At 37.7% G+C, this 15459-nt stretch overlaps 2 protein-coding genes and 1 long non-coding RNA gene across 3 annotated transcripts in view; 1 reads left to right on the top strand and 2 right to left on the bottom strand.

The window, feature by feature from the left end:
- Nucleotides 1-3144: 3144 nt before the first annotated feature.
- fbxo30a (F-box protein 30a) lies at nucleotides 3145-9175 on the bottom strand. The gene is made up of 3 exons (XM_066668869.1): nucleotides 8843-9175; nucleotides 4964-7070; nucleotides 3145-4860 (listed from the first exon to the last, which is right to left on the bottom strand). The coding sequence occupies exons 2-3, from the start codon at nucleotides 7016-7018 to the stop codon at nucleotides 4657-4659; spliced, it is 2259 nt and encodes a 752-aa protein (XP_066524966.1). The 5' UTR covers nucleotides 7019-7070; nucleotides 8843-9175; the 3' UTR covers nucleotides 3145-4656.
- Nucleotides 8678-15459, top strand: part of LOC136695063 (uncharacterized) — a 14803-nt gene continuing 8021 nt past the window's right edge. Inside the window, exons 1-2 of the long non-coding RNA XR_010802251.1 lie at nucleotides 8678-8910; nucleotides 9895-10088. This is a non-coding gene — a long non-coding RNA (uncharacterized lncRNA). The remainder of the gene's footprint in view (nucleotides 8911-9894; nucleotides 10089-15459) is intronic.
- Nucleotides 10148-14900, bottom strand: si:dkeyp-110a12.4 (pancreatic secretory granule membrane major glycoprotein GP2). The gene is made up of 9 exons (XM_066677139.1): nucleotides 14816-14900; nucleotides 14233-14321; nucleotides 13978-14082; nucleotides 12596-12756; nucleotides 12164-12299; nucleotides 11380-11474; nucleotides 10571-10739; nucleotides 10265-10326; nucleotides 10148-10163 (listed from the first exon to the last, which is right to left on the bottom strand). The coding sequence occupies exons 1-9, from the start codon at nucleotides 14898-14900 to the stop codon at nucleotides 10148-10150; spliced, it is 918 nt and encodes a 305-aa protein (XP_066533236.1).

Genomic DNA, 15459 nt, shown 5'->3' with positions numbered 1-15459 from the left:
ATTTCCAAAAACCTTAGTTTTCGTTGTCTACGAGAGAACAGCGACAACTGTGTTTTCAAAAATCTCCACTTAGAGAGCATTTGTTTTTAAAAAATAAACAGTTCTGCGTGGGCCTGTGGAGCCTGATACCTTTCTGAAATTTAGCTTTTAGTAGCATTAAACCTTCCAGATATTTGTTTCCTATTACCACCATTGTGAACTGGTCTGACCAACAAGTTTGTCTAGAATGGCACTTTTCACATTAAAGCTACATTAATGACTTAATGGTTACAATTTATTTTTGTTCTGAAAAATTTCCCTTCAAGCTACAAGACCTGGACACTCAGTCGTCCTTCTAGCGACAAGAATGGTTCAAAAACACAAATTAGCAATGACTCCAACAGATATTAAATTTCCTGAACAAGTCTCAGAGTTGCCACTCTGCAGGTTATTGTTCTCTTAAGCTGATGAGACTTCTGAGCTCAGAGAGTGTTGGGAAGGAATGTCTAAGCCATGTGGTGTTGCTGCTGTCTACTAAGTGTATATAATTTTCTTATAAATTCTTGAATTGCCGCTATACAGTGTAGTAAATATTTTCAAGACACCGGTTGTTGTGCTTGTGTAAGTCTATATGTGCTTTTTGTCTGTGGTTATTTGGAATTATGTCCCTGTTTTATGCTGCTTTCTGATTAAACTTAATTTGAAGGCTCTTACTTATTGTCTGAACTCATCAAAATGCACTTCGGCACATGCTTTTAATCATTATTATACAATTTGGACCTTTGATTCTTTGATGCTCATGAAAGCAGAAATTTGGCTAATTTAAACTCACATTTCTGAGGAATGAGAACTTTGTTCATTAATATCACATCCATTAAAACCACAGAGTCAGTCTCTCATCCTGTCGTAAGTGTTCTCTTACGAGAAAGTGATATAAGTAACGCAAAATCCAAAGATAACTGCTTGTGACACTTATTCCTACTGTCTGTAGAATCAGTGCCAATAACCATCGTCTAAATGTTGAAGTTATAGAGCAAATGGCCATAAAATCATTTTTAACACCTATGTCAATATTTCCTCACATATTCATGAAAGTTTTCTCCTGAATCAGCAGCAGTACTAAAGTGCACTTTTAATGTGTGCTGAGCTGAAGCCAGTAGTTAAGAAGCCCCAATCATTCAGTGGATAAAGTTTGTCAGGCAGTGCCACACTAAACTCTTTGACACAGTCATTTGGAGGATACATTTGCTTAGGTGATGCTGAAAAGAGAAGAGCGGTCTATCTGTGCCCATCAAACAGAAGACCCTACCCCAGCGTAACACTATGGCTTTGAGGAGAATCCATATGGAAAGAGCATACTGTTTTTTAGCCAAATGATTTGTGGCCTCCAGGTTTATAGTTTGTTTGTTTGTTTTTTCAAAGATGAGAATTGCGTTCATTTTCTTCCTCAGTTTTCTTAAGTTAGGAGTGTAAGCCTGACAAAGACATCATGCTCCAGGAGCTAATTTCAATGAGATGCACCTGAGCAGATGAGCTTGTCAGACCTCACCATCCATCCCCCATCCTCTGGGTCTGTCCAGAAGATTTATCAGCCTATTATGTTTTCACCCCTCTTTGCAGGCTCCAAGGTAAGATGACTCAGAGTCGTATCATTAAAATGCTTAATATCGAGACACTTTGTACGTAGTGTCAGCTCCGTTTAATATATGAACACTCAGAGGACCCTCAAGAGATTTCTGCTGATGTATCCCAACAGGCCTCTTTTCACAGTGAAGTTCGCTCACTAGTGATCTAGTAATAAAATGATTAGACTCTATGATTCTGTAGATTACAATGTTATACTTAATATAACAGTAAAATAGAGGAACATATTCAATCTAAAATCACACAAAAGTTCTTCATGGAAAGAATAAAAATATCCATTTGTATATTATTATTATTATTATTAATATAATATTTATTGTATTTATTTAAAGGTTATTATTTACTTAGCAGATTTCTTGTGATTTATACATTGCTTCCTAGTATCATGACCAAATATAACTAAAAGATCTGATAGCGGTCAGTCATTAGCAGCAGCCCAACAACCCACCTCACAAATTTAAATAAATAAATAAAAATGGGGTGTGGCTTTACGTCGTGGAGGAAGCATGTGCTTACCCTCGCCCTGTCTGATAGATGTAGTACTAGCAATCTTTGGAATATGCTACTGCTAAATTGGGGAGAATATTAGGTCAAATGTAAAAAACATGAAACGAAATGGGATGTTGTTCCTAAAGTGTGGATTATAAAGAAATACTTACCGTTCACAACAATTTGAAGCTAAAGTGAAATTTTACTAACCATCCATCATCGGTGCATGACCTTTCTAGTGGACTAATGGCTGAATATTATCAGATTTTCCTAGAAATGTTCCAAAATCAGTAGCTAAACCTTCCCAAAAGAGTAGACTCTGTTGCTGCAGCTTAGTGAGGTATTCTTGTTGCATTGCTGCATGAGCAGGTATCTAATCTTGCGTTAACTATTTGGCCAGCGAGTAAAATTAGTCCAACTCTGAAACCCACCAGGACATCCACAAACTACTGCTACCACCTGCTGGCAGAAAAAAAGGTTTTCAACTGCACCCTGACTACTTTACAATCCAAACACAAAGCCAATTTTTCCCCAGACATGGATTAGGCCAAAATTACAGTGAATCACCACTGAAACCTCTCTAGTTCTTAGTGTAGTTTTGTCTTTTTGGTTTCCTCTAATATTAAACAGTCAAACTGTTCATTGCAAAAAGTGAAATCATACACCTGCCACTCACAATTTAGAAAATATGTTTTGATCCTTGTGATCTGCAAGTTTGAGTATTTATTGATACTGGCGTTACTATTTTAAAAGAAGTTTCTGCTATTTTTTGACATCCCCCTACCCCAATAAGCTTTTTTTTTTTTTAATCAGCCAACAAGAACTCAGTTTAACAGCTTATTGTAATAAATAAATAAATCATTTTTAAAAATCCCTCAATTAAAAACCTTTAGCTGCATGTGTCAGTTCTCTGTGCCAGTATTCTGTTTAAAAACTTCAAAAAAAATAAAAAACAACAAAACAAAACAAAAAAAAAAACAGCATTTTGTACCTGTGGATTTCACTATCATTTATTAAATAAATGTAGTCAAATAACACACACAAGACAACTGTACTAGCATAACAATGGTGAAATCTTTTCTGCTATCAGCATCCCATGCATCAGGAATAAGAAAAACATCTCTCCACAACAGTAGTCATTTTGCTGGTGGTTTATCACAACATAATAATGCTAAATCGTTCAGTATAAAATAACTAAAAAAATCATTTGTCCTTATTAAAAAAAAAATCAACACATACGTTGCATTAATAGACAATTGGGAATTCATGCAAACCTATGACATTCATTTCATCTCAAGCAAAAGTACACATTTCTGCAACTAGTTTAAACATCACACTTCTTACATGCAGTTGTGTTAATTTACAGTGAAACTCTCCACAAAGAAAACTAATGGACTTTTTCCCCATGGGGGAGGGGTTGGTGTGTTTAAGGATTTTCTAAAGGATTCTAGGGCCCTGACCTTGTGAGATTAGCTTAACAAAAACACCAAAAACTGAAAAAAAAAAACACGTCCTCTCATCATCATCTCCGTTTTGGAAACCCTCAACATCCCAAACAGCCAAGTACAATTAAGAATTAATATCAAGTTTCGTTCTGTAGAAATTAAAGTCCATTCTCAGTCAGCTTTACATCTTTAGAACCCTGAGAGACATTCAAGATACTTCTGGAAATGTGTTATTTATATCGGTAGAAAATGACATGAAGTGACTTGTTAACATCTCAGTGTGAGGAGTCCATACCCGTCCTGCAGGTTCTCATCGAACGACTCATTCTGTCAAGACAATATAGGATTTGTAGAATTGTCAAATGGTAGATGATTCAAAAGCATCGAAAGAGATGCTGAAGTGTAAGAAAGTAACACATTCAACAGCCAAGGAGCATCATTAGTGTTCATTCAAAAACCAACCACAAAAAAAAAAAAAAAAAAAAAAAAAAAAAAAAAACTTTTTGAGTTGAGTTTCAATCAAAAAAGTAACCATTCAATTATAGTTCAGTGTCAGTTGTGAAAAAGTAAACTTCAACAGTAAAAAGTGCTACATATTTTATATTAAATACCAAAAATGGTTGTTTAACTGATGCTAATGAAAAATATAAACAGTATGTGATCAACAGAAATCACATTAGAAACTAAGAAATGAAGCAAATTTGACTTGAGTTTCAGTTTTCCTAGAATGATAAGCAAGATAACCTCCTTTTGGTCATCACCATTTCACTATGCATTTCTGGCTTTAGAGTTTGTAAGACTCTAAGCAATGAAAATTCAATGTATGACAGTATGTTTTGGGTCCACCTGTGCAAAAGAATATCGTCAATAATAAATATAAAATATGAATAATGATAATAAACCCAGCATGTTTTAATCAGAAGATGCATGCTGGTAATTCATCTCATTATATTAAGGCTCCACATTACTCAGTGATTTGAATGTAAAATTTATAAAAAGAAAAAAAAAAAAGTTTATCTGAAGTACTGTTAAATGACAATGTGCTCATCTGTCAGACATTTTGACGCATCTAGAGCAGCAGATTTATTTGCTTTTGAACCTATAACACTGGTTTGAGCATTGAGCGTAGTGTACGTCCTTCTTTAGTAAGCTCTCTTGTGTAACACATGCAGGGCAGAGGAACAGCCTCCTCTCTGCGAGCCACTGTGTTGAACTTGCATGTCTTTAGGTGATCAGCCATACTGGAAATGTTAGCAAATTTCCACTCGTTCACTGTTCCGAAGGCTGTGCTGAATCTCCAAACCTAAAAGCCAAGCATATGAGACAACGGTTTTAAATGCTCTGTGGGATACAAGGTTATGGTTATGTTTACAAATGTCACCTGCCATTTAATGCTGCCAACTTGCCTTGTCTTGAATTTGCCAAGTGGACGATCCATCAGCTCGTCTTGTCTTCGCCCAGAGCAAGACCACCATACCACGTGATTGTAGCAGACTAGCACAAACATCCCTCATGGTACGAGACACTCGAGACAGCTGGCAGAGACTGAAGCCATCGAGGAAGCTTGCAACATGCTGCAGAAGCTCAAAGGGTAAGCTGCTGAGGTGGTCACAGTAGGAACCATACTGGCAGGTGTTTTGATAGAGGGGCTCACCTGGACGCGCAGCTAAGCCTGGCTGCACACCAAATGAACCCAAATATCGGTCATGGATTATTCTAGATCCCTGCCCAGAGGGACAGAACCTTCTTTGGGAGTATGTGCATCCATAGAAGGCCAGAGGGCATCTTTGCTCCATCCAGCCATTAAGGCCCGCATGGATGTCCCCATGAACGTTCTTAAAATGAGAGGAAAACTCATCCCTACGGAAAAGCTGGCCACACACAAAAGTGAACATGGAGCGTTGCTTGGTCTGGTACCGAGCCACACACTCCAGAACCAGGTCCAGTCTGAGTGTGTGGAAAGGGCTGGGGTTGGATAACTGGGGACTGGCATGGTCACAAGCAGAAGCTGAGGCAATATCACCCACCATGGTGCTGGTGGCCAGTATAGCAGAAGGAAAGGAAAAAGTCTGTGTGCCAAAGTCAATTCGATATCCGTCAACAAAACGGCTGTCCGAAATGCCCCTGCCACCTGGTGAGTCTCCAAGGCAAAACAGCAAAGCAGCAGTGATGAGGTCAATGCCATGAAGGCCTATCGGATCATCTGCAACTTCTAGATCAGATGTGTCCACTGCCTTATCTTCCATCTTAGCCCGCAACAAATAAGGATTGGACAGAAGAGTCCTCCGTCCATTAAATGTAAACACACTCATACCTCTGAGCACCTGAAGGTTCTGCAACTTGCGCTCCAGCAACCGATCCTCAATTTCCACAGGCAGTTGCTGTAAAACATTGTTCTGTACCAAATCAGGTAGGGGTATAGGGAGAGGTAGTGGGAACTGTGGTGGATGGACCATTTCTGGCTCTTCTGCTACGACAGGCATGGAATGATAAGGCACCTCTGGCCTAATGTCTGAGGAACCATTGATTCTCACATGAGCTCCCTCTATATGCATTTCAAGATCAACATACTTTAGACCATTCTCCATGTCATTAACACCATTACAGAGAGGCAGTCCAGCTTCCACTTTACAACTTACTACCTCCTCTTCATCAGAACAAACATCAAATCCATTTTGCTCCACCCAATCAGGGATTGTACAATCCACTCCACCTACAGCTCCCATCTCACATTCAGAGTAGGTATCACTTTCCTTACTTAACACATTCTTACATTCTTCTGAACAATGACCCCCATTTAGATTACTATGACAAGCTCCATTCTGATCTGCTTTTGCAGCACTGAGGTTTTCCATGATCAAGTCAATACCCTTGTTTGCACTACTCAAAATGTCCAAAGCTGCAGCTAAATTTCTGCTCGTCTCCACTGAAGCTTTGTAAATTTCATTGTATGCCTCCCCATCCATGTCAATGAGTCCATTTGTTATTTCTCCTTGGATATTAGAGTTCATTTTTTCATTTTCTTCATCCACTGTTTTTGTCACAGTGGTTGTTACTTTGAGAGACTCAAGCAGCATACGCTGATCTTGTAGAGCCAAAGCCATGTCTAACTGTTCTACATCACAGACCTCCTTACTCAAGTTCTCATATGACTTGCGATCGGCGTAGCTCACAGGCCATCGGTTCCATTCCATGGTGCAACACACAACACTAGCTGGGCATATTTCCAAGTGTTGTGCCATTTTGACTCTGACAATTTTAAATGGACATCCAAAGCCAATATTTAAGCAAGGCACTCTTTCATAGGGGCATAGTAATTGGTGTTCGTCCACTTTACAGCTGTGGAAAACTGCCCCACACACAAGGGGACAGCACATGAGGTCACAGGAAATTCCAGTCTCTGGCCTTACCATACATCTCCTGTTCACACAGTTCTGGCAGTGAACGTGCAAGTCCTCCATTACAAATTCTAAGGTTGAGTTGATTTTTTTAAGTCTATGCAACAAGATATTCCTGTAAAATGAGCAAATGGGAGTAAACTGTTAATGACTGAAATAGACAAGTTATTGCATCTCATCTTGAACCTGTACACGTAAGTATGTTGGTTGTGTTTAAAGTTCCTTTGATCAATGTTGCAAGTTCACAGCCAGCTTACTGAATATTCAGGCTGTTGTATGTCAATTTTCCCAACAGTTCTTAAGGTACATGACCACACTGCTTCTTCCACAAGAAGTGGATGGTCAAATAGAATCCTTGCCTTTTATTTCAGAACATTCAGTTACTGAAAAGCAATTACTGCATTCTATGAAATATTAAACTGTTCCCACACACAACAAAAAGAGGAATGTAGAAATGATAGTGGCATGTGTCCCACTGGTATTACGTTTATACATTTGGCTGTTAAGTGAGTAAAATATATTTTAAACATTGATTCCTTCACAACTTTAATAACATTTCAGAATAATAACTGAAAACAACTTTCTTTTGTGCTATCTGTCATTTTATCTCGAAAGATATGCATGATAATTCAATTAAACGTTTACTCTGTATTAGTTTAACACAGCATGCCTGACAAGGTCATGATTTTAATATAACACTACCGAAACTCGGGATGACTAAAGATCTCAGGTTTTAATGTTTCTGAAACTTTGTTAAAAGTGGGATTCTATTTAAATGGGCTAACATGTTTGTAAACAGTTAATAAAAAGAGAAAAACAATACAGTTTTCGTTTAAAATATTTTGTTTCTAAAAGCTAAAGTTGTAAAGCGAATCCCAATCCTGGAAAACCCAGTAAAAAGGCAGTAATAACACGACCTGACTGACTGAGCAGGTGAATGTGTACTGAAGCCTTACAAACGATAATATAGGTGTGTTTATTATTATTATTTATTCGTTGGGTTTTATTTCAATTTCTTCAAGATCATGGATTCAGAAATTTCCAGTGGGGATATTAAGCCGGCTTTGGTGGTTATTTATGAATACACGCGAGTGTTTCAACACGCTACACGTGATGGGAGCAGGGAATAAACATTGCGAAACTCTCTGCGCCTGAAAACAAATCTGTTTAAATAAAATCTGTCCTGATCTCAACACCATTTATATCCAACAAACGGAACTTAGTGACGGTTCGGTTCGGGGCACATACGAACAAAGGAGATCTGCCTTTGCAGGGACTGAACGCTAAAAGCGTTCAACGTTCATGTTTTAACACGTTGGTAGACAATGAAATTCATATTATTTTTGGCAGAAGAACTAAATCTGACTAAGCATTTTCAGCAGCTAGCGTGCTAACTGTTGCCTATCTAACGTTAGCCGGCTGACTTACTCGGAGACAACCGTTTAAAACACAGTTAACATAACGACGCGCAAACCCTGCCTTAACACAAATTTGTACTTGACCAAAAACAATTCAGCAGGTTGTGAAAAACATTTCTGCAGCTAACAAATGTAATAAAAACAGACCATGAATCTGAAGTTAATTTGACCGTTCCACCTTAAACGGCACAGGTAACAGAATGAAATAGCAGAAGTATTTAAGGTGGAAAGGACATTTCGTATAAAAAGGCAGATTAAGCCATAACTAATTTAAGTTTGGACGTGACAGCGTAGTGCTAGGGCACTTGTTAAGCCGTCTGGCCAAAATAAAAGAAATTTGCTAGATAAATTGCTAAGATTAACTGAAACGTATTCGCGGTTAACAGTGCTGTTCAGCAGCTAGCCGGGCTAACTGATTTCATATATAAACACCAGAGTTAACATCAAAGTTGACTATAACGGTACTTACCGTGGCAGTTAGGTAGATGGGATTTGATTGCCACTTTCTTCTTGTTTTCAGGCTACGGAAAAACTTAGGTACTAACTTCGGTTTAATATCTGACCCACTTTTCCCGAAGCGGTGTGCTGTGTTTGTTTACGCGGTGTCTGTGTGAGTAATGGCACGATGCTGTATTAGGCACTAAATTTGCAACTGAGGGGCGGCGATGTGTTCAGACCAAGCACAGGATTAAGCTCTGCCTCTACAAAAACATGGTCTTCAAATAATACACCTGCTTTAGAGCATCAGCGCGCTGACACCAGCATTGCACTAAACTCTAAAGCAGGCCTAAAGTTATGTGTTTGTTTTGGCACTGGTATCGCAGGCGTAGACTAACAGTCACCATTTGTAAACTAATTAGGCCAAGACCAGACTTAATCTCTGTTCTGGTCCCTCTTGTAATTTCATATTCAGGTGTCTCAGCAAAACAACCAACCTGAATATAAACATTTCTTGTCCAAAGATTAACTCTACAGTTTGTCTTGTTTTAATATGCGATGTTAGGAAGCTTTGTTTAGAAATGCAAGGGGTGGCTTTTCAATAAAAGTTAGGCCAAAGGCATATTCCAAAACTGTCATAAAACATTTAATTCACGTTTGTAGATAATATTTTTTTAAATAGCATTCCAGGAGAAAATTTTATGGTTGCTGGTACCCATCACTGCCACTAAGAACAATTCTGTCAATTTTCTTTTGTTTATATTTTAGCTATTTATTTTGTAAGAGTTTAACCTAAATGCCCCTTTAGGGTAGCTGGATCATTAACGTATTTTAACCTGTACTGTCATCATTTTAATTGTAGACTGTATGGAATTCAATTAAAAAGAATATAAAAAATGGGTTTTTAGAAATTTATTTTCTTTATTATTTTAATATATTTCTCCTATTATCCTATACAAGTATTTGGCAATCAACATAAAATGATAAAGGATGACAACAATGGCACTGCACACATAGTTCTCTAAGTTCAGCCATGTCTATATGTATATGAGATAAGGTATTTGTTTGGTTTGTGTCTTTCAGCTTAGGTTGCTACTTCTGAGATATGGTGGATGTTGGATAGTGTGAGCTGAGCTTCCTGGGCAGGATAAGACCGTTTGCTGTTGAGCCACAGTCTCCCAAACACACCAGTGAGGAGCAGCAGGACCACCAACAAACCCCCCAGCACAATAGTCTCTACAGGGGGCATCCCAGCATCTAAAAAATATCACAGAGAAGTAAGTATTTCACATAGAAGGTGAAGCAAGTAATTATAGGTTGATAAGAAATCATATGTTCATACACAGACAAAACTGACATATTTGGTAAAGCAAATGTACTGAAGAACTTATAGAACTTACTTTGCTCGGTGTGGTCAGAAATGACCTGGAGTCTTCTTATTGGTCCGTAAGACACTGTTTGGGACAGAGCAAGATCTCTGCGTGTCCGTCCTGAGGCATCTTCACCTGAGCAGTTCTACCATTTTTGAAGGAGTAAATAAGATTAAAAATGAGGATTCTTGGAACAAATGTCAGGGTATAATAGCTATAATCTTTCTTGATAATTGTTTTCCAACAGCATTAAATATTCAATATTCAGTCATAAGTCATAGGTTTCTATATATCCAGGATTTAATACACCTTCTTGCTGAAAGGCAATGTTTCACCTTTATGTGGTAGTGGAATATGAATCAATAAGATGTAGATGTAGAGGATCTTACAGGCTGGCACACTCCTGCTGTGTTGTGACAAATCTGAACATTGCAGTGAAGAAAAACATCTGTGTAGGAGCTGCCCACAAACTTAAACATTTGAATCCGGAACAGAGCCTCTGGGCCTCGTCCATTCTTCATCACACCAAGTGTATGGTCATTTTCCAGTACTGGACAACTAATGAAAGATAAAAAGTGTCTTAATATATACACATTCTTTACCAACATGGCCAAGGTGATTTACATATTTATAAAAGGCACAGTTCATGTTTTTATGATTTACCGGGGAAAAAAAAATTATATATATATATATATATATATATATATATATATATATATACACATACACATTGGAAAGGTACAAGATTTGAAAATGCAGTGTGGATTGTGAGCTCAACGTACAAGAAAAGCAAAAAAAGAAAAAAACTCAGCAGCAAAGGCAATGCTGTTGTTGAAAGAAGAGAAATACATTTGTGTTGTCATGCTTCATCCCAGCTGTTGTGTTGAAATACATCCTGCCCAAGAGTAGGTCACATAAACACAGGTTTTATAAGCCATTTTGTGATTGGCTCTCTGAGCAACTGCTCAATGTGTTCCAACAGCATGCTTTACATTTAGTGAAATGAAAGTTAAATGTAAAAGAAAAACTATAATTTAAATAATATAGATGTGGGCAGAGTACACATCAGATTTATTATAAATATGTAAAACATAAAGTGCCTTGACTATTAATGACTATTATTTGTTTTTACCTGGTGTTGTGAAATGCATTTATAAATAATATATATTCAGTTGCAGATTAATACAGTTGGACAAACCTGTTTTTGATGAAAGTGTATTGAATGTTACTGTATGGATCATTGTTTGGTGTGGCCCAGCATCTCTCCACTCGGAGCATAAGATTAGCTGGTATCTACACAGGGAAAGTCCAGACAGCCTAGTCAATAACCCACAGATATAAACAAAGGAGCAACTTATTGAGCAAACAGTTTTCCAAGCAGTCAGCAGATGTACAAGGAGGGTGAGAGTAAACAAGTATGTGTGCCAAGGGTCTGATAAAGCACAGATGGTATCAGAGGTTTGCCCCTAGATCACATGTGGATGTGACTTGTTGAATGAACTAATTTATCTATAGGGAACATAACTTTGTTTTCAAGAATAAATATGCATTTAGCAATATGTAACTTCACATAGGATTTGTAAATAAACCCTCAAATGTTTATGATCTGGATAGATTATACTGAAGAGCCTAGCTTAAGGCAGACATTGATAACCACTTAAAATGCAAACTGAATTTAACCTCCACAAACAGCACTGGTTTAATCTTAGAACTAGCCTCATCTAGGGAAAATATTTTTGACTTAAAATATGGCTCACACCATGCAAAATAGGACTTTCCTCAACCTACTGCCTATTTATGATGAAAAGATAAAAAGTAAGAATAACTGTAGAATACAGAGTACACAATCAGAACAGAGGTCACTTACAAATCATTCTTTAACATCCAGTAACATAAACAACCTGATTAATTCTAGGGGATGAGGAGAAGTTGGAGGTCTTTCTGAAGGTCCTTAATAGCCTTTTATATTGCTTCATACAAACCATGTAAACTTTCACATAGATATTGTCTTCAAGTGTCAGGGAAGGAACAGTGGTCCATTTGTCCTCAAAATCCTCATCTTTATAGAGCAGCATGGATACTGAGAAATTTCCATCCTCTGTGTTTAGAGTGATGGTCCTGCAGGGTGGAGAATGTTAAAAGACCTTCTGAAGGAGACTCAAGGGCACTCTCAATGAATATTGCAGCAGACTCTTCAGATAAACCTCAGGGCTCTCTTTAGTTACCATTGGTTACCTCTTTTTTTTGAACAACAAAACAAATAATTAGTCTATGGCTCAGCCCCATTTAGGACAGTGATAATTAAACGCATTATTATACATATATACATGTTCTGCTTCAAACTAAAAAGACATTTTTAATGGTATAATTAAATCTGTAATTAAGTGGTCACAGAAAACAAAGCAAAGTCCTACCTGACATCCACTCTGATCATATTGTCTCCATTTGGCTGCTGGACCATGTAGTTTACTGGATAGCGACATCCAAATGTAATGTTGACGAAGCTTCTCGTGATCACGTCTGTTTCATTATTACGGATGGTGTTGGTGAACATGATGTAAGTGCCAACAGATGCCTGAAGAGCAGAAAAAAAAATACATCAATTGAGACGTTTTATGAGCAAAAATGTAAATAGCCCTAAATGTTAAGGTTGATCAGCGAATGAATGGAATACATTAAAAGACACTGGACGAACAGATCTCTTTGAATGGTAATAGTCTTTTTGCTTTTGAAAGGGACAAACTACTCTCCGCCTCATCTGGAGAACTTTATTGCATGTCAGTAAACTGTTCCTTCACCATAACGACAAACCAAAACCTCCCCGAAAAAATGTGTATTCAAGACAGTGGGGCCACATCTAGAATGTTGTCATTTCTTTTAGGTTAATGTCAGTTCTATAGCTGAAGTGGCACTGAATGAATAGAAAAATTTGTGCTAGACCATGAAAAATAACTTGTATCATATGTATTTTTTAGTATGTTACATGTGATTTTCAATAACATTAACACGTCATAGTATAAAAGGAGCAATTCAAAACGGTCAGGCCCTTGAAACAATGCATAATCCAAAGTAGGCCTACTTTGCACAAAACAGTATGAAAAAGCCTTCTAAACCTATTGGGGGAGGGTGGGGGTGAGATTATCACCCCCACATAGCTGCGTTAACCTTTTGCTGGCTTTACAAGAAATGCCTCTGTGAATTCTGAGTGAGCCTCTCAATGATACTCATGGTCTCAAGTACAGATTTATACCCTGCCAGAGTGAAACTTGTCCTCTGGGCAATGTTACGACTGTATGAGATAGGCTGCAGGGCTGAATAAAAGAGGGACTACAAACTGTGACACTGAATTATGGTTAGCCTATTCACTACTGTTGAAAACACAGTCATCATTTCCATATAAATCAAGGTAATTTGGAGCAACGTGGCTACTGGCTCTCCCCTCTGAGCTCTGAAAGCACCCAGGCCATCCAATTTGGAGGGAAATAAGGAACACTTGTTCATTCCCTCTCAGCCGCCCTTTCTCTGCATATTATAAAACAATTATCCTGAGGCTAACAAAGCCCCCAGATCAGTGTTTGTGATGAGTATAATAATCTATCGGCTACCCACTGCATGTAATTCCTGCTTCTTTTCTGCAGAACTATGATTCACTTCACTAAATTATATTATTTGTTACAAATCTAAAAAAGTATTTATTTTAAATATTTTTTTAATTATCAATAAATAAGCCTAACATTGCTGTCAATATATATATATATTGAGAGAGAGAGAGAGAGAGGTATGATGTTCATCTTACCGTAATGGTTCCACAATCTGTGAGATTACTTTTGATACTGAACACATAGTCATCTCCAATCACAAACCCACGACACTCTGGGTCATTTAAGTGCAAATCCCAAATCTGAACAAAGTAAAAAGATTTGTGCTTCACATAATGTGATTCAACCCTCTCAAAAAGGAAATAAATGAATATATTAATATATGTAATTATGTTTTCATTACACCAATAATTTATATGTATACTAGCTTCTCTGAACTAATACAAACGTACATAAAGAGGAGGTTCCTTGCTGAGAAAGAAAGCACTTGGAATGATAACTTGCATCTGGTCATTCGTACAAATAACGGTTTCATTGAGTTCTGTGGGGAAAGAGGAAAATAAACCAGACATTACATCTGGAGCTTCAAACTAAAGATGCTTTTAGCATAGCACATACATGCAGGTTTTTATATACACCCCTACATAACATTACTCAGATTTTTAGTTATTATTATTATAATCTTTGAACACATATCTGGTTAGGCTACCCTAACAATAAATATTTTAGTATTTGTTCAACCGGACCCCTAATAGTCTATAACATCACTTCCAGGTTATGCCACTGTCTCATCATTGTACATGTTAACTGTAAAGGGACAATATATATTGCAATATTAATATTAAATCTAATAAAACACACATTATCCAAGTTTAGCTCTGAAAATAGGTTTTTAATGGAGAATGCTAATTATTAATTTGTGACCACTCTATACATTACATAAATGTACAGATTATTCAGTTTAATATTCTGCAATGAGTGGTGAAATACAAACCCTGAAGTGATTTAGATGTATCTGGCAGAAAGCAAACTCACCCTCCTCCTCCTCCAGATATACAGCTGAGGTAACTGTCCACAGTGAAAGCAAACACCAGATCAATGCCAGTGGAGTAGGCAGCATCTTTAAAGGCTTCATATGCTCTCTCTTCTCAACAACCAGAAGTTAGCTTCTCAGCTCCTCTTTACCCGTTTCCTTCAAATATTTGAATCTTCTTCACTATACCCTCAACCGGCTGCCAACCCCAGATGTGATGCTCTCTCTCTCTCACCCCAGCCCTCAAAACCCAGCTCTAATGAAGTAGGAGCCTCCCTCAGGCCTTAAAACACCAGCTTGAATGATGTCCACACCAACAATGAGATTCCACACATGAATAGGGCAAGCTGGGGGAGACCAAGGTAACACAGGACAAGAAGATTTGGGGTAATAAGAGTAAAAAATACTACTGACAGCCCACTTAACACACACCTTACAACGATGTCCCAATACACTGGCCAATAAGGGGCCTATTTATCATGTAAAGGCAATGGAGAGTTGCAGGGTGGTATCCTGTTTAGTCTGACTCTTTTGTCTGAAAGTTTTTTAAAGGGCACAGCCGACACTTTACTGTTTCGGGAACTCCAATCACTTGCTTGAAAAGAAGCACTACCATTATGTCAAGGGCAGTTCACTGACACTGGCA

This window comes from Hoplias malabaricus, chromosome 1 (assembly GCF_029633855.1).
Source record: "Hoplias malabaricus isolate fHopMal1 chromosome 1, fHopMal1.hap1, whole genome shotgun sequence".
NCBI lineage: Eukaryota > Metazoa > Chordata > Actinopteri > Characiformes > Erythrinidae > Hoplias > Hoplias malabaricus.
Note: the sequence above shows the minus strand (reverse complement) of the source record. Positions and strands in the feature narration are given on the sequence as shown.

Bases quoted from the DNA above. Each gene is read 5' to 3' on its own strand.
- fbxo30a (XM_066668869.1), bottom strand. From the start codon at position 7,018: ATGGAGGACTTGCACGTTCACTGCCAGAACTGTGTGAACAGGAGATGT. The intron at 4,861-4,963 runs GCAAGTTGGCAG...CTTGGCTTTTAG, and splicing joins CTTGGCAAATTCAAGACAAG to GTTTGGAGATTCAGCACAGC.
- si:dkeyp-110a12.4 (XM_066677139.1), bottom strand. From the start codon at position 14,900: ATGCTGCCTACTCCACTGGCATTGATCTGGTGTTTGCTTTCACTGTGG. The intron at 14,322-14,815 runs GTGAGTTTGCTT...CTTTCCCCACAG, and splicing joins ATATCTGGAGGAGGAGGAGG to AACTCAATGAAACCGTTATT. The intron at 14,083-14,232 runs GTACGTTTGTAT...TACTTTGTTCAG, and splicing joins GCAAGGAACCTCCTCTTTAT to ATTTGGGATTTGCACTTAAA.